The sequence below is a fragment of the Protopterus annectens genome, chromosome 11.part0 (assembly GCF_019279795.1).
Source record: "Protopterus annectens isolate FY-2018-M chromosome 11.part0, PAN1.0, whole genome shotgun sequence".
Lineage (NCBI taxonomy): Eukaryota > Metazoa > Chordata > Ceratodontiformes > Protopteridae > Protopterus > Protopterus annectens.
The window spans coordinates 1,377,999,329-1,378,025,351 of record NC_056745.1 but is presented as its reverse complement, the minus strand read 5'-3'; the positions used below and the strand labels follow the sequence as shown (position 1 = coordinate 1,378,025,351).

At 37.2% G+C, this 26,023-nt stretch overlaps 1 protein-coding gene across 2 annotated transcripts in view; it reads left to right on the top strand.

Moving 5' to 3' along the window:
* MEST overlaps positions 1-26,023 on the top strand; it is a 425,711-nt gene that overhangs the window by 361,570 nt on the left and 38,118 nt on the right. For both annotated transcript variants that reach the window (XM_044088671.1, XM_044088670.1), the window contains one exon: positions 23,036-23,099. In XM_044088671.1, the coding sequence (XP_043944606.1) occupies positions 23,036-23,099 (64 nt within the window). The remainder of the gene's footprint in view (positions 1-23,035; positions 23,100-26,023) is intronic.

Sequence of the window (26,023 nt, the reverse complement as noted above, 5' to 3'; positions counted from 1 at the left end):
ATGACAGATTTTGGAGTCCCTTTATCCTTTTGGTGAGGAACTTTGGGGTCTCTCCAATTGCTGCAGATGTCGGGTGAGATACATCATTGGTCTGATAAGTGAAGAGTACAGGGGAACAATGACCTCACTAGATCTGGATGTGAATCCCTTCATGATCAGGTGGGCAATGTAGAAGGTCTTTCTAACCACTTTAGCAACGTGAGTGTCAAAAGAAAGGCCACTGTCAACCTGGGTCCCCAGGTCCCTGATAACCTCTTCTGTGCTTAGTGGATTGCCACCTATATGGTAGCTTGGGGTTACCTTGTTTTTTTTTGGCGTTTAACTTCAGGCCATGGCCTTTCCATTCCTTTATCAAGCATCTCTCTCCAACTGTCTGTCTCCTGGTGTAAATTTCTTTGTCACCTTTCTTTCAACATTATATTCATAAACTGCGTCACCATTACCTACCCTGAACTGAGTGCCTTACTCTGTGCCAGTGACCAGCTCTTGCTCAGATCCAGTCGGTCTCCTCCTATTCTATGTCCTGCAAGTATTTGCCTTGCCCAGATCTGCAAACTAGTTTCATTAGAGGAAACTCATTGCCAGTTATGATTAAGCTAAGACCATGGTCTTTGTCACTGCAGCTAAACTCAGATAGGTATACTCTAATTGCATATCACAATATCCAATTTAGTTGTCACTGTCCCAAATTTCTAGTTCCTTGATCTTTGACTCAGTCCTACCTTCTCATCTCACATCAGATGGGCTCTCTACATGTTACTGTTTCAGCCCAAAATAAAAGTGTTGTGTCACTCTTGTTTCCCATTAAAGACGAACAGGCAGGATAGTTCGTTTGTATGCTTTATTACAAAGAAACACATCAGGATGGATAGCAGCAGTGCAAAATATAAACAAACTGATTAACTGACAGGGTACACAAACATACATGCTTATCTCTCAACAGCTTAGTACAAAGTGGCAGTCAAGCTCGCACGTGCTCAGTATTTATACACTTGTGCAAGCCTCTGGAAAGCACTTAAAGGCACACATATTGATCTACATCCTCACTCTTTAATGAATTGCCCACGATAAAATGACATTTGAGAAAAGAGACATGCAGTTGTACAGACAATAAGAAATCGATACAACATTCATGTTTTTATGTCCAAGTTGCCGTGTATCTGGAACATGGTCTGGAAATGTGACCTGATCTAGTGGGTTTAGCAAAAGGGGCAATTATTGCTAAACAACTTGCTTCAGGAGTTTCGGGATTCGTCTCAGGAACAGGGATATTTACTGCAACGTCCTTTGGAACTGGAATGCTGGAATGCTGGACAACTCAGTCTAAGATATGGAGTCTTTCTCGCAGGTATAATACTGCAATGCAGGCTCAGACACTGGAATCAAATGTTTCTGATTCCACCTACATTCTGCTCCTTGCAATTCCACAATGTATGATATCAGCTCTGGACACGCACTTTTCTTGACACCAATCCTATCAAAATCTTTGGACGTCTGTATCCTCACTATCTCCCCTTTTCGTAATGGATTGAGCAGTTTTCTGGTCTTACCATAATAGGACTTCTGGGATAAGCGCTTCTTTAACAAATTGGCTTTCACTGATCTGTTGTTTTTGACACCTGGAACCAATAATGAAATACTAATTGATAGTGTATTTCTGGTTTGTCTCGACTGAAGTCTCTGTGCAGGTGAACCAATATGTTTATCACGAGGAACACTTCTGAGACTTAAGATATTCAAGAAAACAACACTATTGTCTTGTTTCAACTTTTCTAGTAATTGTTTTGCACTTTGAGCTGCATGTTCTGCCAAACCATTTCACTGTGGATATTCAGGGCTACTCATAACTTGAGTAAAGTCCCACTCTTTAGCAAATCTTTTGAACTGCTGGCTTATAAACTGTGTGCCATTGTCAGAAATAACTTTGTGTGGGCTACCATGGACTGAAAAATTATGCTTCATCATAGTAATGACAGTACTGGATGCTAGATTAGGAAGTAGGTCAATGTCGAACCAATTGGAATAAGAGTCTACTAACACCAAAAAAAAGTGGCATTTGGCGTAACAACAGCTACTTCTTCAACTGTACACATTGGATGATGAGGTCTTTTCAGTGCTTTGTTCAAATCTCGTACATCAATACATATTCTGATATCATCTGAGCTTTTCTTAGTCATCAACTGAGCAAATTACACCTTGCTGCACCATTTTATCTAGCTCAACCTTAACTCTGTTCTGCATAGCTAGTGGAACTTTCCAGGCTGGCCTGACAAATGGACTGACTTCAGGATCTAACTTCATGGAGTACACAACTGGTAATTTGCCTAGTTTGTCTTCGAAAAGATAGGCATAGGTAGAAAAAATAGACTGTGTAAAATTAGAACAGTGGTCTTTCAAGCTTACATGATAGACTTCCTTATTAAATAAATTAGTCCTATTTTCAAACTGTCTCTGAGGCCTAATAATGACTGTACGTGCCTTTTGACCACGTAAAATTGCAAGTCATAGCTGTTCCCAGCAGAGTAACATGAAAGCATTACTGAACCTTTGGTTTGAATTTCTTCATCACCATAAGCAGCAAGCTTCACACACTTTGTCAAATCAAGCTTCTTATCAGCACATACTCTAGTAAATGTTTCTGCACACATAACATTGCACTTTGAACCAGTGTAAACTTTGAGCTCTATGGGACTCCCATTTATCTGAACAATACAAAATACGTCATACTTTGCCCATCAATCTACTGCATTGACTGTTCCGTTAAGCACAGGCACACCATCAACATAAAAAGTATGGTCACAGCTTTCTAATTGATCAGCTTGTCTCTTTGAATGTTCTCTTTTAATAAAAGAATGCCCAATGTTTGATTTACAGAACCTTTTGAAATGATTTAATGTGTTGCATTTGTGGCATGGTTGACCAAAAATGATTTGTACCAGAATTATGACATTTGACTGTGAAAATGGGTAAACATGCACCCTCACCCTTATGCCTGTTTCCCGACTCACTCTTCTGCTTCACTGAGACTGTACATTTTCCAGATACACCTTGGAACCTGCTAGGAAGCTACAGAGTTTCCCAGTGAGTGTTGCAGGGCTTACAGTTGCTGCCATGTGCGTGTGCCTTTTTCTTTTAACCACTTGCTGCATACTATCAACATGAGCACGAGAAGATCCTGGAAGCATGCATTTCTCATTTGTAAGCATATTTGTGTGCTTTTCTGTGAGCTCATGTATCTGACGAATCTCAATGGCCGTATTCAAAGTTAAATCACTGTCTCGAAGCAAAATCTTTCTCACAGCATCATCTTTAATTTCGCACACAAATCCAAATTATCAACTCATCCCTTAAATCATCAGCTCTGCATCATGGAAGAGAGATCATGCCTAAAAGATTCAATTAAAAACAAGGATTATAGGATTATGAAACTGATAAAGGTGGAGGTGTGGTTATTATGGCACATTTTGATTATGTACGTATGCAAAATGTATGATATCTTGAATGACACCTCCACCTATGAAAGGGTATCTAGGAATAAGATTTATAGAGCTTATGATAAGATAGATATGTTGCTCTATGATGCCTTTAATCAAGGGTCCATTACAATATCAGACTTTGATTATTTAACAGTTGAGGGCCCAATAATTCCAGCTGTGTTCGGGATATCCAAGATACACAAAAATCAAAATGACCCTACTTTTAGACTAATTGTGGCAGCTAGGGATCAAAGACCGAACCTTTAGCAGCCTTTGTTAATCATTATTCAAAAATGGCCTTACAAAACAAAACATATTCTGCAAGAGTCTTGGCATTGTCTTGAACTTCTAAGAAGTGTTAATATCAGGCAAGAATTTTTATTTCCAGCCATAGATGTGATTAATCTCTTTTCTATTATACCTCATGGTACTGGATTAGGTTTTTATTTTCACAGTTTGAGAACGAATGGGATTATTAATGATGGTAAGGTGAACTCATTAGTTGATTTGATGGATATTTTGAAAAACAATTTTCTCTTCTTTGAGGGAGAATTTTTTTGGCAAGTTATGGGTGTTGCTATTTAGGTGAAATGTGCACCTATTTTTGCCAATTTGGTGTTAGCAGAGTGGGAGACACGTTATGCTTTTTTCCTCACTCTACATGCCCAGAATCTTACATTTTTTTGAAATTTTTGGATGATATATTGATACCATGGGTGGGTAGAATAACACTTCTCAGTTTTTGCAATTTACTTATAGAGTGCACACAGTGGTGATAGATTTTTTTTACATATTTTTTTGAAAAAAGATAACTTGACTGTTGAGTTGACATCCAGTATATTTAGGAAAAAGACTTATTCTAATACCCTTTTACAGTTTAACAGCTGCCATCTACTACACCAAAAAAGAAGTGTAGTGAAAGGACAGATGGTTAGATTGTCAAGACTAGTCAGTGATGATGAAAAAGTTGAAGAAGAGATGGCCATTTAATAGGGATGTTTAAAGACAGGGGTTATCCTTTACATTTTCTGTTAAAAATAAGGAATGAGATTGTTAAGAACCGGACAACTAAATTTACTCCTCTCTTAAAAATGACAGAGACTACATGCTTGGAAATAAGTCAAAGTTCCCATGGTAGTGATGTAATAGTCATCCAGTACAATCATGAAACACCCTTATTTGTTTTGAAACTTAACACGATTTGGGAAGGAGTATTTGATGTAGATTTAAAATTGAAATTGGTTGTAAACCCTAAGTAGCATATAGTAAAGGAAGGAATATTAAAGAGATCTTGGAAATGTAAAACAAAAGAGGATCTAAGGTGTATCCCAAATGAGTAAGTGTGGAACTTGTAGTTATTGCAAATTTATTAATGATGGACCCTGCATTAGTATTGCAGGATACTATAGGAACCTACAATACCCTGGTCACTGTAATTGCAACACAAAAATGGTGGTTTACGTATCAACATGTACAGCATGTCCAGGATTTTATGTAGGAAAAACTACAAGGAGATTAAGGGACAGAATTGCAGAACATGTTAGGGACATTAAAAATAAAAAAATCAACCAGTGCTTTTATATATATATATATATATATATATATATATACATACACTACCAGGTGTGTTAATTTTAAAAGGTTTTTATTTTTTATTATTGATAAAATATATATTTAAGCGAGAGGTGGTGATCCCAAATTAGAAGTAGAAGTAAGAGAAACAGAGTGGCAGTTGAAAATGTAAAAACCGAGCCTGGTATTAATGATAATATTTCATATTTCATATATACTGAAACAAAAGGTGAAAGAATTATGAATGTAATTTATTTTTGGTTGTTATTAGGAGAGGTATTTTTATTCACTTATTTATTTTTTAAGTACAAATGTCAACAAAAATAATTATTGAAATTGTTTTTTAAGTAACTTTAGGGTAAGTATATGTTTTTATTTACCCGGTTTTAAATTATTAATAGGTAAGTGGGTCAATTAATTAGTCCTGTGCTTCCATGGTTTGTTATATATTTATTATTATCATTTGTGTTTTTAAAAGACAAAAATTATTAAAGGAAGTTATGTTTGTACTCATTGCATTTAAATAAAGGATGTTTGGATATGTCCTTTGACTCTGATGGTGCCCATATATATGTGAGGGAGAAAGTGCTTAGTTGATGTGATTGTGTCTTTATTTTAAGGTTATTAATAAATTATTTCTGCTCTGCTCTTATCACTTGGGTGGTTCATTTTAGTTTTGTGGTTGAATACACAAATGAACGGTCTCTTTCTATGGCTTCTGAACAAGCTAAATTAAGCAGAATAAATGCCTTTGTGCAGTCATCTTTATCAGAAAATACAGCTTGTTTAAAAATATCATACTCTTATCCAAACACTCTCCAATTCTCTGCAATATTATTATCAAATGCAAGTGGTACTCGTTTTCGAAATCCGTCAGCCATGCCAACAAAGTGTGCCCAAACCTGTAATAACATTCAAATGCACAATAAACTCCTTGGAATACTGTACTTTGTAAAATATGCTTTGAAATGGCAGTAGTTTATGAAATAAATGTTCTGTGATACTACACAAACTTGCTAATACGTCATATACTTTGAATATCTTGAATAGCTTTAATTAATGTGACAAAGTATGTGCTGTGAGGTACTTCAAAAAAATGTAATCATTTTCATTTCTTTTATATACTTTATGCAATTCGGACTTTATTTCAGATATTTTACATAGGTATTCGAGTATTTTTCCAATATGCAGCAGTTTCGGACATTTTGTTTACTTAGAAATTCATTTAGAGTGTTCTGAGTGCTTAATTTTATATTTTGCGAATAAGAAATCATTTAAGTAAGCTTTGGTACCTGAAATTCACTTCTGACCTTATTTTGCGAACTAAACATGCAGTGGGGATGATCCATTCCTCAATATTCCTCCAACTTTAACTGAGTGCTTTCTTGGTCCAGAATCTGGATCCCACTTCTGATACCATGTTGCTCATTTTGTTTACCATTAAAGACAAACAGTTGGGGTGGTTCGTTTGTATGCTTTATTACAAAGAAACACATCAGGATGGATAGCAGCAGTACAAAATATAAACAAACTGATCAGCTGGCAGACTACACAGACTACAAAATGGCAGTCAGGCTCACATGTGCTCAGTATTTATACACTTGTACAAGCCCCTTGGAAGCTTCTTAAAGGTATACATACATATTGAACAACAGTTCCAAAGCATTTCTGATTTCTTCTTCCCTGAAACCACGCCTGCCCTTGGCTGAACATTTTCATAACTTAATTTGAATATGCCCTACTTATTTTAGGGTTACCATTTCAGATTTCCAAAGTAGCACATTACTTTCCGAAACATAAGGTTTTGCTGGACAAACCATTACATTTATAGAATTTCAGTTATATTTGTTTATGGATATACTAATGTATTTTATATATATATATATATATATATATATATATATATATATATATATATATACATCATTGTTTTGGCATTATTTGCATAAATGTTAGAAAATGCTATTTTACCTACAATATGAAGACATTTATCATTTTTAAGATGTCTTAAGAGGATGCAACTGACCAAAACATGACTGTCCTAGAAAAAGTTGGATATGTGGTAACTAACTAACTTACTCTTCGTCTATGTCTCGGATACTAACTGTGCTGCTGGAAAAAAACATCTTTCTCAATAAATGCCATTTTGTGCTCCTAGCCCTTAACATTCAGTACCATTCTATTACCTCAAAAGGTTAAAATAGCAAGCTATAAAGTATGCTGTCAGTCCTCTTCAGCTTCACCTTGAAATGTTTATTAAATATTTTTTCTTGAAACTACTTGAACAGTAAGTAATAATATAGATCAGATGTCTGGAGCAGCATGGTAACCTTGTTAAAACAGAATTAACAATATAAATACATCAGAAAAATATCAATGAAGAAAAGATAGTCATGTGACAGGTCCAAATGATGGTCAGTAAAAGTGAGGTCAAAGAAATATGACTTGTGTACCCTTAAAGCAGGGCCAAACTTGAAGCACTCATGGAACCGCTGAGAGACTAGACTCCAAATGCATGGAGCTTGCTAGGAAAATGAATGAATAATGTTTCTGCAGTACATTTGATCTTAGCCAAAAGTGAGTGAAGCAGAGTGCATAGTGGGGATGGGTAGTGAGGACAAAAAATCCTTCAGGTAAGTGAGAGCTGTCTTACAGAACAAAGTAATATGAAATCAAATAAAGAGCCACTCCCTGCATGGGCTCACACACTCGTGCACGCTCCCCCCATATATATATATATATATATATATATATATATATATATATATATATATAAATGTTTCACCTGCTCACTAAAATGCATAATTTTCTCTCAGCCATTGCCTTTCCTTATGTCATGTTTTACTTTGTATGGACAAAGGTCAAGAAGGTTTGTGCTGCTACTTGTGCATATGATTTCCCTCCACCAATGACATGTTTACACATTGACATGAGCAATGTGTGGGCTTTATAGAAAAGAACACACTACTGTAAAGGACAATGCATAGATAGAAATGTCTTATGCAGTTATTCAGGATTTGATTGTCAGGATTCTCTACTGGGTAAGGGCTCATTTTCTATAGAGGCCAGGGGGAGACAAGTACCAGTGTACCAGTGTAAACAAAGACAGGAGATGGAATTTCAGGAGTAACATTACATGGACGGAAAAATACTCAATGAATAAAAACAAAATAATTTTTTGGGGTACAGCAAGTTCATCTGTTTATGTTAACATATAATGTATGGCTTGGTTTTGATAAATTGAAACCCTGTGGATACCTGTTAGTTTCTAAAATTTCAGGCTGTTTCATTTTATGAATATCTTAATTAGTTACTGAGATAATGGAAACCGTGGTGGTGGTACTGCGGTAGCATTGTCGCTTCACAGTAAGACGCTGTCCGTTTCAATTCTCAGCTAGAGCGTCTTCTGCGTGGAGATATGTGTGAATGGGCGTACCTTAGTTGAAGGTTGTGCGTCAGGCCTGACAAGCCGGTACGTAAAAATCAACTGCCAATCATTAGCGGACCGGAGTTCCGCTGTGGCGACCCCTAACCGGGAAAAGCCGAAAGACACAAACAGTTACTGAGATAACGGAAAATAAATTTTTAAAACTTTTTAAAAGTATGCTGACTGCTGGTTGATTGTTGGCATGGAGCCTTTTCAATGTATGACCCACTGCATTACTGACTAAGGTTGTCATTGTACAGATTACTGATTATAGATTTTTTATGAAGAGTGGAGAGGTGTTTATGGGGCACAGAGTTCTAACAAATGATGGTGAAGTCTTGTAAGATTAAGGAATCTGAAAGCATGTTTAGTAAAAGGTAACTGAGTTTGTGCGTGATTAATAGACAGTTTAATAAATGAATAAGTTCACAATGGTGGGTCATACATAGAGAATTGTCTATGAATGCAGCTAATTTGTTATATATGTATTCACCATTACTAATGGGACCAGATGCTATTTCTTTGCTGAGAATACTACCAAGGAATAGTCTGGAAACAAAGGAACAAACTTAGAAGCTTGGATCTGGAGGAGGGTGTGAGGAAGTACCTGGCTATTTACAAAGTTACCAACAACTGATTATTATTGTTGATTGCTAAGGTTACTTGTTTTTTCAGAATGTAGACCTGATTGAGTATTAACCCCAATTATTTAATTTTTTTTAGATGTACTGGGTGCACCTCTACTGCTGCTTGTCTTAATAGACAGCTTAAGTGGTAACTTTGATAATGGGCAGCACAGTGGCACATTGTTAAATTGCAGTGCTTGGTTCTCAGCCTGGGTGTCTTTTGTGCAGAATATGCATATCCTGCTTGTGTTCATGTGGCCATGTGCTAGGTGCTTCAGTTTCCTCTTTTATCCCAACAACTTGCTGTAGGTGAAATGGATAACCTTCAGATTGCCTTTAGATATAGCTGCCAGTCTGCAGTTGATTTTTTTCTACCTTGCACCTGTTGAGTACTGAGACAGGGACTGCCAGCACAGAGACCCTGACTGGCTAAAGCGGTTAATCTGACAATGAATGAATACTAGTCTATACAAGATATGAAAAAAATATATTTTTTTGCATCTTAAAAAGGGTAAGAGTTTTCTAATCATTTTTTCACATTAAAAAAGACACTGGAATTTTTCTCAACAAGTGAGTGATGTATGTCAAAGTAAATACTGGAAGTAATATTTGCATACTGTTTGATAGATTACCACAGTTGTTGTATAAGATATTTAAGGTATTGACATTACAGTGGAACAATAGTGGTCTCTGGCTGGAGTCTTGAGTGGCACCTTTATTACTCATATGATCAGCTGAGAGTTCATAACCTCATTTGATGTAAATATCCTGTTTGATGGATAGATTTTTAAGTAAACTAATGGTGCCCTCATTTATTCCTCAGACTGATTGCTTATGGATGATATGAGCATGATTGATGGTGCTGAAGTCTTCTGTGAAGTCTATTAATAACTGTAACACTACTTTACCTTCATTAAGTGCCTTACAAACATTTTAGACATTGGAGTAGCAGTGAGGTCTGCGATGGGAGTGATGGATGCATTTAAGGTGGAGGTGGGATTACATCAAGGATCAACTCTGAGCCCTTTCTTATTTGCAATAATGATGGACAGGTTGACAGACGAGATCAGACAGGACTCCCCGTGGACTATGATGTTTGCAGATGACATTGTGATCTGTAGTGAGAATAGGGAACAGGTGGAGGAGACCCTGGAGAGGTGGAGATATGCTCTGGAGAGAAGAAGAATGAAGGTCAGCAGGACTAAGACAGAATATATGTGTGTGAATGAGAGGGAGTATAGAGGAATGGTGAGGATGCAGGGAGTAGAGGTGGCAAAGGTGGATGAGTTTAAGTACTTGGGATCAACAGTTCAGAGTAATGGTGAGTGTGGAAGAGAGGTGAAGAAGAGAGTACAGGCAGGATGGAGTGGGTGGAGAAGAGTGTCAGGAGTGATTTGTGACAGACGAGTACCAGTAAGAGTGAAAGGGAAGGTCTACAAGAGGGTAGTGAGACCAGCTATGTTATAGGGATTGGAGACAGTGGCATTGACAAAAAGGCAGGAGTCAGAGCTTGACGTGGCAGAGTTGAAGATGTTAAGATTTGCACTGGGTGTGATGAGGATGGACAGGATTAGGAATAAGTATATTAGAGGCTCAGCCCAGGTTGGAAGGTTTGGAGACAAAGCCAGAGAGGCAAGCTTACATTGGTTTGGACATGTGCTGAGGAGGGATGTAGAGTATATTGGGAAAAAGATGCTAAGGATGAAGCTACCAGGTAACAGAAAAAGAGGAAGGCCTAAGATAAGGTTTATGGATGTGGTGAGAGAGGACATGCAGGTGGTTGGTGTGACAGAGCAAGATGCAGAGGACAGGAAGAAATAGAAACATTTGATCTGCTGTGGCGACCCCTAATGGGAGCAGCCGCTCAAATGACAAACACTTTTTGAAGCCGTGTTTGGCATGGTTAAGGATATTTTGTGCTTCACTACAGGTTCTCAGTTGCTGATGAAGAACAAATTTCATAACTTTGGCCACAGAGTTAGAAATGGCAATAGATTTGTAATTGCTCAGAAGATATACTGTCTTTGTGTGTTTGGTATGTGTGTGTGTGTGTCTGTGTGTGTGTGAGGGTATGATATATGAGACTTTCCATGTGTTGGTAACTTATCCTTCTTGAATACTATGGCTCATTGGTAAGGTCAAGGGAATGGCAGTGAATGGAATGTCATGTTTGGCATGGTTAAGGATATTTTGTGCTTCACTACAGGTTCTCAGTTGCTGATGTAGAACAAATTTCATAACTTTGGCCACAGAGTTAGAAATGGCAATAGATTTGTAATTGCTCAGAAGATATACTGTCTTTGTGTGTTTGGTATGTGTGTGTGTGTGTCTGTGTGTGAGGGTATGATATATGAGACTTTCCATGTGTTGGTAACTTATCCTTCTTGAATACTATGGCTCATTGGTAAGGTCAAGGGAATGGCAGTGAATAGAATGTAAATTTTTCATATTTTGGGTGAAGGCCATTAGAGCATGAAATACCTTGGTCTTTTACTTTTGGTAAGCATTTTTATTACTGTGTTGTTATCCACTTTCTTCAGTTTGAACTTCTTCAAGTTACTAGTATGAAGAAATGTCATGCTGGTCCACTAACAGAAAATACAAATAAAATGGAACACATGGGTCATGTGTTACCTTATATTGTGCTAACACAAGTTTTACAATTACTTGAACTTTCAGACTAATTCAGGCTAACAGCATTCCTTCATAAGGGTATATTAGATACTGATGTTAGATCCCTTTTCCCATTTTGCATATGGAGTTGGGGTGTCACTTCGGCACTGACAATCATCTTGAGCAAAGGTTCACACTACCAGGTGGCCAGCCCTGCCATGGTAGTTCATTCATACCACTCACTCATACACACACTCTCACCTACGGCCAATTTAGAGTGCCCAATCCACCTAGTGCATGTCCTTGGAATGTGGGAGGAAACCAGAGCACACGGAGGAAACTCCTGTGACTGCAGGGAGGACATGCAGTTAGATATAGTGCTTTAATATCCATTTGTGCCTAGAAAATGAAGTGTGTGATGCAACAGGTAGCACACTCACCTTTGGTGCAGAGCAAGTCTGAGTTTGGTTCCCACACCAGATAGATCAACTGCTGACACTGCAGTGCAGCATAAGGGGGGAAGGGGGTGCTGCACTCCTGAGGTTGTTGTCCTTCAGATGAGACATGAAACCAAGGTTCCATAGGCTTGCAGTTGGTGGTAGCTCAGGTGGATGTAAAAGATCCCACAGCACCTATCAAATAAAATAGGGAGAAGTTCCTAGATGGCCCAGCCAAAATTTCCCCAGTAGTATAAACACCACATTGGGTCTCCACTGAAAAGAGGCGACTAGCATAGTTGGCCTAACCCAGTTAACAAAGGATAAATAAATAAAAAAAAAATCTTTCTTACTGGTAAACAAAGACACTTGAAACATGCCAGTAGGGGAAAATGTATACAGCTTGGGTGTTTATTATGATCACTACACCTCAGAAACATATGCAGTGTGTATGTCTGACTGAGTGTGAGGGTGTGATACTGAAACTTTCTAACACTAGCTTATGGCTCGCCATAAAAAAAAAAAAATAAAGATTCTTCCTTATGTTACATTAGAGTCAATATTCATTTAGCAAAGAAGAAAACAGCCTTTGAAGGATATTCACCCAATATAAGCAGATTTTATGTCATGTGACCCATCTTTTAAAAAGTGGTAGTTTGTAAAATGGGATTCTGATGAAGTCTTTATGAAAGCTGTTATAAGAAGAAAGTGCATAAATGGATTTTTATTTTTAACTATTTAAAATAATTATTTCCTGCATCTTGGGAATTGCTTTACTGACATGGATATTTTGATTTTTGGTTTACCTTTTTATCACCAGTGTGGCAGGTAGTTTGGTATTTTACTTTTTTCTTATTGATGCAGGGAGCTTTGCTCCATGGGTCTCCTCTGAAAAGGACTTATTTTGCTGACCCAGTTGAAAAATCCTGATAAACTAATGTTAATAAAATAAATAAATCTAGCATATACTCTTCAAATTTGATTTCCTTATCATAATATATAAGGCAAAAAAAGTGGAAAGAGCGCACCCCTTTCTGTTCCCATTGACAGCATAAAATACCATGACATTCTTGAATGAATCTTGACTTGAGTTCTAGATGACTCATAAATGGCTGATACCAGATCACTGAACTCACGTGAGAAACGTAGCTCCTTGAGCACCAATGCCAAATAATACAGTTCCACTCCATCAAAGGCTTTCTTTGCATCTACATCTTTTTCTGCTTGTTTTTGGCTTTCTGCAGCTTCACCTGCTCCCAGTCACTGTCCTTATTCACCAGATAGAGCAGACCCACCTTAGCTTCCCTGGGGACAAATTTGACCCATGTTTGGAGCCAGTAAGTAGATCAGGGACACTAGTGTAGCATCTCACTGGTGTCAGGAAGTGTTTTTACCTATTTTTCCTGTCCCTGTGCAAAACCTGTAACACTCCTAGAGTGGTGCATGCAGTGTGCATCACTGCAGAACCATCCATTTCTTCTGCAAGGGAGGTAACAACATCAGGAAGTCCAAAATACCCTCAAGAAGCACCTTATGGCCATTTCCCCTGGTTTCCACAAGTGTAATTGAATACATCAGTGTACCCTGAGTATGAACACCACTCTCTGCCATCTCAGAATGGCCACACTCATCCTGTCCAGCCAATACCTCAGACACCCCAGCTGCTGGTCAAACATGGGTTGACTGAGTCATAGTCAGGACTTTAGCCCTCTGCAGAACCATGGCACTGGCACCTCTGTATCTAAACTTGATATGAATAATGAAATTGCATGTTCTCGAGGTATCTTTATCAATACCCTCATTGTTTATTCATTGAGGTACATACTGTTGCCCCCACTGCCATAGACAATTTGCAATCATAATTAAAAAATGAAGGAGACTGATAAATTGATGGAAAAGTTACATTTCCCATCTTTTGGAATTGCCACAGATTGATGGAAAAATTACATTTCTCATCTTTTGGTATTGCCACAGATTGATGGAAAAGTTGCATTTCCTGTCTTTTGGTATTACCACAGGTTGCTGGAAAAGTTACTTTTCCCATCTTTTGGTATTGACACAGATGACTGGAAAAGCTACATTTCCCATCTTTTGGTATTGCCACAGATTGTCAGAAAAGTTACATTTACTGTATTTTGGTATTGCCACAGACTGATGGAAAAGTTACATTTCACATCTTTTGGTATTGCCACAGATTGATGGAAAAGTTGCATTTCCTGTCTTTTGGTATTGCCACAGATTGATGGAAAATTTATATTTCCCATCTTTTGGTATTGTCACAGATGGAAAAGTTACATTTCCCATCTTTTGGTATTGTCACAGATTGATGGAAAAGTTACATTTCCCATCTTTTGGTATTGTCACAGATTGATGGAAAATTTATATTTCCCATATTTTTGGTATTGCTACAGATTGATGGAAAAGTTACATTTCCCATCTTTTGGTATTGCCACAAATTAATGGAAAAGTTACATTTCCCATCTTTTGGTATTGTCACAGATTGATGGTAAAGTTACATTTCCCGTATTTTGGTATTGCCACAGACTGATGGAAAAGTTACATTTCCCATCTTTTGGTATTGCCACAGACTGATGGAAAAGTTACATTTCTCGTCTTTTGGTATTGCCACAGACTGATGGAAAAGTTACATTTCTCGTCTTTTGGTATTGCCACAGATTGATGGAAAAGTTGCATTTCCTGTCTTTTGGTATTGCCACAGATTGCTGGAAAAGTTACTTTTCCCATCTTTTGGTATTGCCACAGATGGCTGGAAAAGCTACATTTCCCATATTTTGGTATTGCCACAGATTGATGGAAAAGTTGCATTTCCTGTCTTTTGGTATTACCACAGGTTGCTGGAAAAGTTACTTTTCCCATCTTTTGGTATTGCCACAAATTGATGGAAAAGTTACATTTCCCATCTTTTGGTATTGCCACAGATTGATGGAAAATTTATATTTTCCATATTTTGGTATTGTCACAGATTGATGGTAAAGTTACATTTCCCGTATTTTGGTATTGCCACAGATTGTTGGTAAAGTTACATTTCCCATATTTTGGTATTGCCACAGACTGATGGAAAAGTTACATTTCCCATCTTTTGGTATTGCCACAGACTGATGGAAAAGTTACATTTCTCGTCTTTTGGTATTGCCACAGACTGATGGAAAAGTTACATTTCTCGTCTTTTGGTATTGCCACAGATTGATGGAAAAGTTAAATTTCCTGTCTTTTGGTATTGCCACAGATTGATGGAAAATTTATATTTCCCATCTTTTGGTATTGTCACCGATTGATGGAAAATTTATATTTCCCATCTTTTGGTATTGTCACCGATTGATGGAAAAGTTAAATTTCCCATCTTTTGGTATTGTCACAGATTGATGGAAAAGTTACATTTCCCATCTTTTGCTATTGCCACAGATTGTCGGAAAAGTTACATTTACTGTATTTTGGTATTGCCACAGACTGATGGAAAAGTTACATTTCCCATCTTTTGGTATTGCCACAGATTGATGGAAAAGGTAAATTTCCTGTCTTTTGGTATTGCCACAGATTGATGGAAAATTTATATTTTCCATATTTTGGTATTGTCACTGATTGATGGAAAAGTTAAATTTCCCATCTTTTGGTATTGCCACAGATTGCTGGAAAAGTTACATTTCCCATCTTTTGGTATTGTCACAGATTGATGGAAAATTTATACTTCCCATATTTTTGGTATTGCTACAGATTGATGGAAAAGTTACATTTCCCATCTTTTGGTATTGCCACAAATTGATGGAAAAGTTACATTTCCCATCTTTTGGTATTGTCACAGATTGATGGAAAATTTATATTTTCCATATTTTGGTATTGTCACAGATTGATGGTAAAGTTACATTTCCCGTATTTTGGTATTGCCACAGATTGTTGGTAAAGTTACATTTCCCGTATTTTGGTATTGCCACAGACTGATGGAAAAGTTACATTTCCCATCTTTTGGTATTGTCACAGACTGATGGAAAAGTTACATTTCTCGTCTTTTGGTATTGCCACAGACTGATGGAAAAGTTACATTTCTCGTCTTTTGGTATTGCCACAGATTGATGGAAAAGTTGCATTTCCTGTCTTTTGGTATTGCCACAGATTGCTGGAAAAGTTACTTTTCCCATCTTTTGGTATTGACACAGATGACTGGAAAAGCTACATTTCCCATCTTTTGGTATTGCCACAGATTGTCAGAAAAGTTACATTTACTGTATTTTGGTATTGCCACAGACTGATGGAAAAGTTACATTTCCCATCTTTTGGTATTGCCACAAATTGAAGGAAAAGGTAAATTTCCTGTCTTTTGGTATTGCCACAGATTGATGGAAAATTTATATTTTCCATATTTTGGTATTGTCACAGATTGATGGTAAAGTTACATTTCCCGTATTTTGGTATTGTCACAGATTGATGGTAAAGTTACATTTCCCGTATTTTGGTATTGCCACAGATTGTTGGTAAAGTTAAATTTCCCATCTTTTGGTAATGCCACAGACTGATGGAAAAGTTACATTTCTCGTCTTTTGGTATTGCCAGAGACTGATGGAAAAGTTACATTTCTCGTCTTTTGGTATTGCCACAGATTGATGGAAAAGTTGCATTTCCTGTCTTTTGGTATTGCCACAGATTGCTGGAAAAGTTACTTTTCCCATCTTTTGGTATTGCCACAGATGGCTGGAAAAGCTACATTTCCCATATTTTGGTATTGTCACAGATTGTTGGAAAAGTTACATTTACTGTATTTTGGTATTGCCACAGACTGATGGAAAAGTTACATTTCCTGTCTTTTGGTATTGCCACAGATTGATGGAAAAGTTACATTTCCCATCTTTTGGTATTGCCACAGATTGATGGAAAAGTTACATTTCCTGTCTTTTGGTATTGCCACAGATTGATGGAAAAGTTATATTTCCCATCTTTTGGTATTGTCACAGATTGATGGAAAAGTTACATTTCCCATCTTTTGGTATTGTCACAGATTGATGGAAAATTTATATTTCCCATATTTTGGTATTGCCACAGATTGATGGTAAAGTTAAATTTCCCGTATTTTGGTATTGCCACAGATTGATGGTAAAGTTACATTTCCCATCTTTTGGTATTGCCACAGATTGATGGAAAAGTTAAATTTCCCATCTTTTGGTATTGCCACAGATTGATGGTAAAGTGACATTTCCATTCTTTTGGTATTGCCACAGATTGCTGGAAAAGTTACATTTCCCATCTTTTGTTATTGCCACAGTTTGGTGGAAAAGTTACATTTCTTGTATTTTGGTATTGCCACAGATTGATGGAAAAGTTACATTTCCTGTCTTTTGATATTGCCACAGATTGATGGAAAAGGTACATTTCCCATCTTTTGGTATTACCGCAGACTGATGGAAAAGTTAAATTTCCCATCTTTTGGTATTGTCACAGATTGATGGAATATTTATATTTTTGGTATTGCCACAGATTGATGGAAAAGTTGCATTTCCCATCTTTTGGTATTGCCACAGACTGATGAAAAAGTTACATTTCCCATCTTTTGGTAATGTCACAGATTGATGGAAAATTTATATTTCCCGTATTTTGGTATTGCCACAGATTGATGGTAAAGTTACATTTCCCATCTTTTGGTATTGCCACAGATTGATGGTAAAGTTACATTTCCTGTATGTTGGTATTGCCACAGATTGATGGCAAAGTTACATTTCCCATCTTTTGCTATTGCCACAGACTGATGGAAAAGTTACATTTCCCATCTTTTGGTATTGCCACAGATTGATGATAAAGTTACATTTTGCATCTTTTGGTTTTGCCCCAGACTGATGGAAAAGTTAAATTTCCCATATTTTGGTATTTCCACAGATTGATGATAAAGTTACATTTCCCATCTTTTGGTATTGCCACAGATTGATGGTAAAGTTACATTTCCCATCTTTTGGTATTGCCACAGACTGATGGAAAAGTTACATTTCCTGTATTTTGCTATTGCCACTGCCACTGCCTGTTTTCATGAAGTAGGAATCAGCTTAATTTTAAACATCAAAGTAAAGATCTGAACTCATCTCAACAATGCACTTTCCTTATTTATGAGCCAGACTTCAGTCAGAATACCATCACTACCAGTAGTCTTTTACTCAACTGCCACTTCTAACCTTAATTAAATTGTAAAGACTACTAGGTGCGATTATATGTTCTGCCTCACATACTATTAATCAGAGTAACCAAGACACATTAAAAGGTATTATCTTTCATTCTGTGTTAACCTGTTTTGTTTGCACTATCATTGCCAAGTTCCTGACGTAATAATTTCTATCTTTTTTCTTTGTACTTGAAATAATCATTTGCACGTTTTGCTTCCTCAGTTTATTAGCCAGTGATCTCTTAAATTCTGTAGACTTATGAAAGAAATCTCTTTGTCAATGAGTGGCATTAAAATTGATAGTGCTTATCCAGCGATTCTTCTCCGTCTTAGTAACCCACTTCATCTTTTCATTGATCGTCTCATCTCCTTGCAAAACCTGTACTGCATTTCTTTCAGTTTTTCATATTTACCTGCAGATCCTGTCTTGATTCTGATGTAATCTATGAGGTCAACTGTCTACATTCCCTCTTAAGATGAAGTTTAAACTGATCACATTCCTTAGACCGAATCTAATTCTCATAATGTGCATTATTTAAATTGCTGTCTATTAGTCCCTTACATCAGCTAGTAAAAGCTTCTTGTCACAACATGCACACGGGACACTTTCCATGTCTTTCTAGGATTGAAGATATCAAAGCACCTGTTTATTTCTATGTTTCTCTTTGGTGACCAGGGAAAGTCTGACTGGGTAAACCTATACCACATTCCAGCTGGTAACGGTATTAGATGCAGTTTTTCATCTCTAAGTATACATGGCCAGTGGACACATACTTTATCAGTCCATGATCTGGATTTAAGTCAGTAGTAGGCATACATACAGTATAGATACACAGGTAAGAGACATGATTCTCAAATATCTTCAAATGTATCTTCCCATCTGTGGGACCTGATGGACCCTTGATTATTCTTTAATTTTCAACATACTAGCTATTTTGTTCCAGTCTCCCACGTAAAGCAATGCAGTCATGAAAATCGATCATGTGCCTCATCATTTTGTGACATTCTACCTCTATTGCTCCAGTTCTATAATTCATAAATTTGGTAACGTAATGTAGCTCTTATCCCACACATATCACTCGTTTTCATCCAAAAAACATCCACCACTTGCAAGGGACAGGCTCTAAAAATCAGAAGGACAGCTCCTCTTTTCAATGTTACAACAAGTAGGACACCACACTCAGTTACCAGTGTCATAAATACAGTAAATGAATTAATCAATTAATTACAGCATTAATGTATCATGTTGCTAGCCATCTAAATGTATTTCTTGAAATTCAACCAGCTAACGTTTTTATAATTTGAGATAAGTAAACCCTTATTTCTTTTCCTTTTTTTTTCCAAGTTAAAACAAACACTCCAGTTTAAGTTGCTGAAGCACAGACAGCCTCTCCAGTTACAAAAAAACAAACTGCTGAAGCACAGTAAGCCTCTCCAGTTACAAAAAGCAAAAGTATTGAACAGTGTACATCAAATTTTAATTACAAAGCCATCATAACTTTGAAAAAAAAATTGTCAGTCATAACCACTTAGAAAAGTGTACCATCCAACATAGCAAACAAAATTTCATGTTTTGCTATCTAATGATTGCAGGCAAGAAGTTGTTGGATGCCTCAGTAACACCCCTGACATACTGGTTACCCTAATTAAACCACTCTGAAATTATTAAAAAAGAGTTTTGTTACACTCATAGGAATCTAGAATTGTTGCCTTTTTCCATTCAGTATTTGCCTATTCAAGTAACAGCCACATTTCTGATTCATTAATAATCTCTTACACACCGACTGCAGATGAGGAAAAGGTCCCCTTCCCATCCTGCAAACTCAGATAGATGTAAAATATCTCATGTGAGGAAAAGGTCCCCCTTCCCATCCTGCAAACTCAGATAGATATAAAAGATCTCATGACACTCATTGAAAAATGTTTATGAGGTCTTCCCCAGTGCCCTGACCAAATTTCTCCTATTAATGTAAATGCAATCGTGTGTATCTCCTGTAAAGAGGCTACTAGGCTAGTGCGACTAATCTAGTTAGCAAAGGATAAATAAATAAATATGATCAGAACTAAACTGTTCCTAACTTTAATACTGACAAACTACTAATTAATTTTGCTTGAAGAAAATTAGTTATTACAATAGACACATTCTTTAATAATCAGCTAGAAGGAAATATGTAATATCATCATTGTTTTTCTATATTGCTTTGTTGTGACCTGCATGCCTTTTTGTCTCTGTATCCTACGTGCTTGAAGCATTTCCAAATCTTCATTCTGAACAGATCTTCAAAATATTTTAATTTATTCAAAGCAGAGTGTTTTATTGTTTTATTTCTCACTGGCCCTTCAGCCTCAGTGATATTAACTTCTGCAGTTGAATCAGACAAATTCAAATCTTTAGGGTCATACTCAACAGTAGTATTTAGTTCATCATACTAGTCAACAAAAGTATCACATTCAGAAGGAAAATAATTCAAGATACAGCTGGATCAAACATCCAAAGACAGTTTTCTTAATCACCATTCTGAAATGGTCATGTAAAATGTACTGTTTGTCTAGAAATTGAATAGTAAATGAAATATCATCATTCTCAAAATATAATTGTTAATCACTGATTTTACACTTTCCCAGGACAGCATTTGATCCTTTACCTTAAGAGTTTCAAATCTCAGAGTGTGTGCATGTGTCTTGATTGTTCACAATCCACCAAGTACAATAATTATTTGTGCTGTCTCAGTTTTAGCTTGAAAAGCATCTAAACCATTCTATCTTCAAGGATTTCTTGAATAAAGGCCTTGTAGTCCTACCCTTTGTCTATTTCTGGGCACCCAAGTAATGTAAATATTCTTGCAGCATGCAAAGTCCAATTGCATTTGCTTTAATTCCCCTAGTTCAGTAACTACGACTGCATATTTATCTTTTAAATGCTGCTTCTCCTTATACTGTGATTCAGTCTCATCCACATATGGTTCAACAACTTTCATCTTATCTCTCCCATTTTTAACAGCTTTCATCAGTTTAAAGCAAGGCATTTCAATCTCTGCCTCTCTTATGACTTCTCCAACTAGGCCTCCACCAACTCCATCTAATGACCATCATTCACCATATTATCCAAGTTCATCTCTGGCAGTTCTTGCTTTTCCAGCTCTTTTTCATCTTCTTTTCCTTTCTTGTTTTGATCAGGTTCTAGCATGAACTGTTAGAAGTGAATACCTTCAAATTGTCAATGTTCCTGATACCATAATAACTATTTAGTCTTGGAATCACAGGGGAACACATATATTCATATCTGTCCATCACTGGAAGTCTTATTAAATTTCATGTTTGATGACCATCATAATGGACTGATCCATATGATCCTTTTCAGTCACTGCCTTGGCATCCATTTTAAAGATAAAGCTTCTATTTTGGAATTAATGTTTCTGATTACCAAGGTCCCTTTTGGGGTTGTTCTGAATGTGTTGAAGAGAAGTACAAGCATGAAAGATTACTAGATCATCAACACAGAGGAGATATGATAGCAGAGTGAGCTCAGGAGTAGGATGGTTAATAAAGAGGATGAAGAGTGAGGGTCTTGTGGTACCCCAGCCCAGAGTGATGTGTGTAAGAATGTTACTTCATTAACTCATATAGTATCTTTTTGGTATATTTATGTTTGAGGCAAGTTTCCTTAAATAAGTATTTTATGAATTGATAGCAGGCAGTATGTGAAAAGTCAGGGTGTAAAAAACAAAAGGTTCCTTAGGTTCATTGTCTATATTATACATTCCAGTGGAATTTTTAAAAACTGTTGTGACTTTTATGCACATTGTCATATTTGCATTCATATTTTCATAATTGACTGAGATATTTATTCATGAGGAGAATAATTTGAAATTATGCGAAATTCCATAGTGGAGCAGCAGAAATATTCCTTGTTCCTGTTAGGGCATAGATGACTATATTAGAGACTTTCCTAGGCGATTGTCAGTTATTATGAAGGCATCCGATATTTTAGTATTTGTATTATCGCTGTCAAAGGTAACTAACTTAGAATCAATTGCAGTATTAGCAGAAACATTTGATGATAATGGATAAATTGTTATTGATAGTTGGCATTGCCACTGCAAAGCATTAGTTTTCTTATTTATGTAAATATCGCAAACAGAAACCATCCAGAAAGGAACTGATTGATGTCATGTAAAAGCTTAAGAGTGGCTCAACAGAAGTGGGGTTAATACTATATTTCTAGGTTGCACTGTTTCCAAGATTTGAAAAGGTTGTAAGAATTTAGGAAAAGCCTGTAAGTGGATTGATTGTTTCATTCTTTATATTTCCCTTTTGCTGTCAGGACTTTGGGTATATTGACTACTGCCTTTGTAACAAAGAGTTTTTGTTGAAGAGCATTACTCATTGTACCCTTTTAAAAACATTTACTGTTTACAATGTATTTAGATTTGCTTGGCTTATGTTTTTTTTCCAGGAATCTAAGGATATATGTTGCTTTCCTAAGGTGTAGCAGTCAACATTTAGTATGTCTGACTGTTTTAAGGGCCTATCTACACCTAAATAGCTCATTTCTAAATGGTGCTATGCTCTCTTTAACATGTAAACAATCTGTGAAGCATACTGAAAACAATGGCAGTTTGTAGCTAATTAGCACTATGTATAGTACTTAAATTCCCTGAAAGTGCATCCTACATTCAGTGCTTGATTCTGTTTTTCACTTATTGTTGTATGTTTTCCTGTTTCAGTGCACTTTATCTATGGTCCACTTGATCCAGTGAATCCACATCCCGTGTTTCTTAAACTTTACAGGTAAGTTCACCTTACTTTCACTTTTATGTCTTATTAAGCTGTACTTAGGGTTCTATCATTGTTCTTTATATTTGTGGTTGGTGATGTTTCTGTAAATGTTTTGAGTTAAAGGAAAACTCAATCCAGCACTGCATTTAGCCTTATTCTGTACTTATTTTTTTTCATCTGGTTTAATTTCTGCAAGTATTTTGGGTTTCTAATACCATGACATAAATAGACCCCATTCCATATTCATCGTACGATTAAAGTTCATGAACTTAGTGTATTTAAATTTTTGATGTTAGACAAAAGTGTCCTACTCAGCACCCTTAATGTGCCCAGAACTGACTTCTGTAATTCATATGAAGTTACATGTATTGGTAGCAGATCTAAATATGCCTGTTGCTCCTACTACTATTGGAACTGTCTGGGTATCTTTCTAACACACTGCTCTCATTTATGCCTGCAAATCCTGATATTTTATGACTTTCTGTCTCTCTGTACATAAGACACTGGCAACCCTACTTAGTTTTTTTCATGGACTACTATATCTGTTTTTCTCACGTTTGTTTTTTGAACTGTTGGTAATGGGGTGATCCCATGTGATATAAACTTCATCATCCCTCTATTAGCAAGCAGTAATGCAACAGGATGTGTGTTACTGTGTAAATAACACCCATCCAAGGGTATTATGAGGCCTGACACTACACCCCTGGAAGGGTATTACTTACCCAGTAACACACACTCCGGAGGGCACTATTGTGCTTAGAGAATCGGCTGCTGTAAAATTGTTGTTCATAGGTTCATAGGTAGGTACTAGATTATTGGGCCTAGGGCCTATATAAGCCTAGCCAAAAAGGTGCCCTGGCTTTCGCCACCCAAGAAAATTATTTACCTGTGCCCCTGTCCAGCAGAGACACAGAAGTGATGCCTGGGGTGAATTTCCTATTTCCCATCCAATCATCAAGATTTTTCTTGAATATTGCTAATGAGGAGCTTTGTTTGATATAGATAGGTAGTTTGTTCCAGAGTATGGGAAGTCTCTGGGACAGGAATCTATCCCTCCAGTATGTTCTGTTTATTGTGGTGACAAGGTTTAGGTCCCTAGAGCGTGCATCTCGGAGGGATTAGGATTTCTTTAAGTGGAGCATGTCCAACAGCTCTAGGTTTGACATAGCTTTGTATGTTAGACAGAGATCATCTCTGAGTAGGCAATATGCGACAGAGTAAAGCTGGAGTTTTTTGAGACGGTCTGCGTAGGGCATCTGTTTGAGGCTGGTAATCCTCTTTGTGAGGTATTTCTGCGGCCTTTCCAGTTGTTGTAGATGTCTTGTGAGGTACATAGAAAAAGTTGTACTCTATAATGGGTCTAATGAGTGATGAGTAGAGGGGAACAATGACCTCTTTTTTTCCTGGATGAGAAACCTTTTGTAATGAGGTGTACCATGTAGAAGGATTTCCTGACTACTGTGGCGATGTGATTATCAAAGGAGAGACTACTGTCCGCCTGTGTCCCAAGGTCTCTTATCACACTTTTGGTGTTAAGCAGACTACTGCCTATGTGGCAGTTCATGGGTACAGAGTTTTTACCAAAAGGGATGACAATGCATTTTTTGGCATTGAGCTTGAGGCCATGGCTTTGACACCAGTCATCTGTCTCGGTGAGGCCCTTTTGCAGGATGTCCATATTGTTAGGAGTTTCGATTATGGCTCCTAGTTTGCAGTCATCTGCGAACTTCATTAGCCAAAGACCTTCTGTGTTAGCCTGTACTTCAGAGAAGTAGATACCAAACAGGAGAGGACCCAGGACTGAACCCTGTGGTACTCCACTTGTCACTGGTCTGAAGTCGGATTTGGAGTCTGCTACTTTCACAGTGTGGGTTCTGTCAGTGAGCCAGTTGGCAACCCATCTTGTGACATAGGGATTTATGCCTAGTTTAGTGAGTTTATCTATAATTCCAGAGTGGGGGATGGTGTCAAAAGCCTTGGCAAGATCTAGATAGGCTGTGTGAACCACCTTACCCTCATCTACGGTTTTGGTGACTGCTTCAAAGAAGTCTATCAGGTTTAGGAGACATGATCTGCCTTTTGCAAACCCGAACTGTGTGGGGTCCAGAGTTTGGAGATTACCAATGTCTTTGTTTATAAGTTCCTTGATGATACATTTCATGGCCTTGCAGACCAGGCTAATCAGGCTAATGGGGTGGTAGTTCCCGGGGTCCGTGGTGGATCCCCCTTTGTGGAGCGTAATAACTGTCACTATGTGCCATTCAGTGGGCACAAAGCCTGAGGTGAGGCTATGATTGAACATGGTACTTAGGTGGGGTGCCAGTTCATTCTGTAGTACATGTAGAACACAGCCTGGGATGTTGTCAGATTGCATGGATGCTGTGTTCTTGGCTTTTTAAGAGTGTGGTTTTTACCTGTGCAGCCGTGATTACAGGAAATTTGCATTCTTCCGGTATAGAGATGGGCCCTTTAGGGGGTGAGAAGGAGGGTAAAGTTAGCACTGAACCTATCTGCCAGGATGTTGGCAATATCAGTTGGTTCTGTATATTTAGTGTCATTGTGCTGTAACTCAGAGCAGATCTGAGTGTTGTCATTGAGATTCTTGACATAGCTATAGAATGCTTTGTGGTTGTCTTTAGAAACAGTGGCAATTTTGTTTTCATAACTAGCTTTGAAGGATTTTATGAGGGATCTCAGATTCTTACTCAGGCTGACCAGGGAGTTCCTCCAATCATGGGATTTTACTCTTTTTTTGTAGCAGTTTCTTTCTTCTGTTGTAGAGTTTGTTTATGGCAGGGGACCACCAGATTGGCTTCCTTTTTCTGTGTTTTACTTACTTATTATTTTTTAATGACTATATTTTTATATAATTTTGATGTAAAATAGTTCCTCTGCTTAAGCTTTCCAAGTTGCTGTAGTATATGTAAATGGTGTTG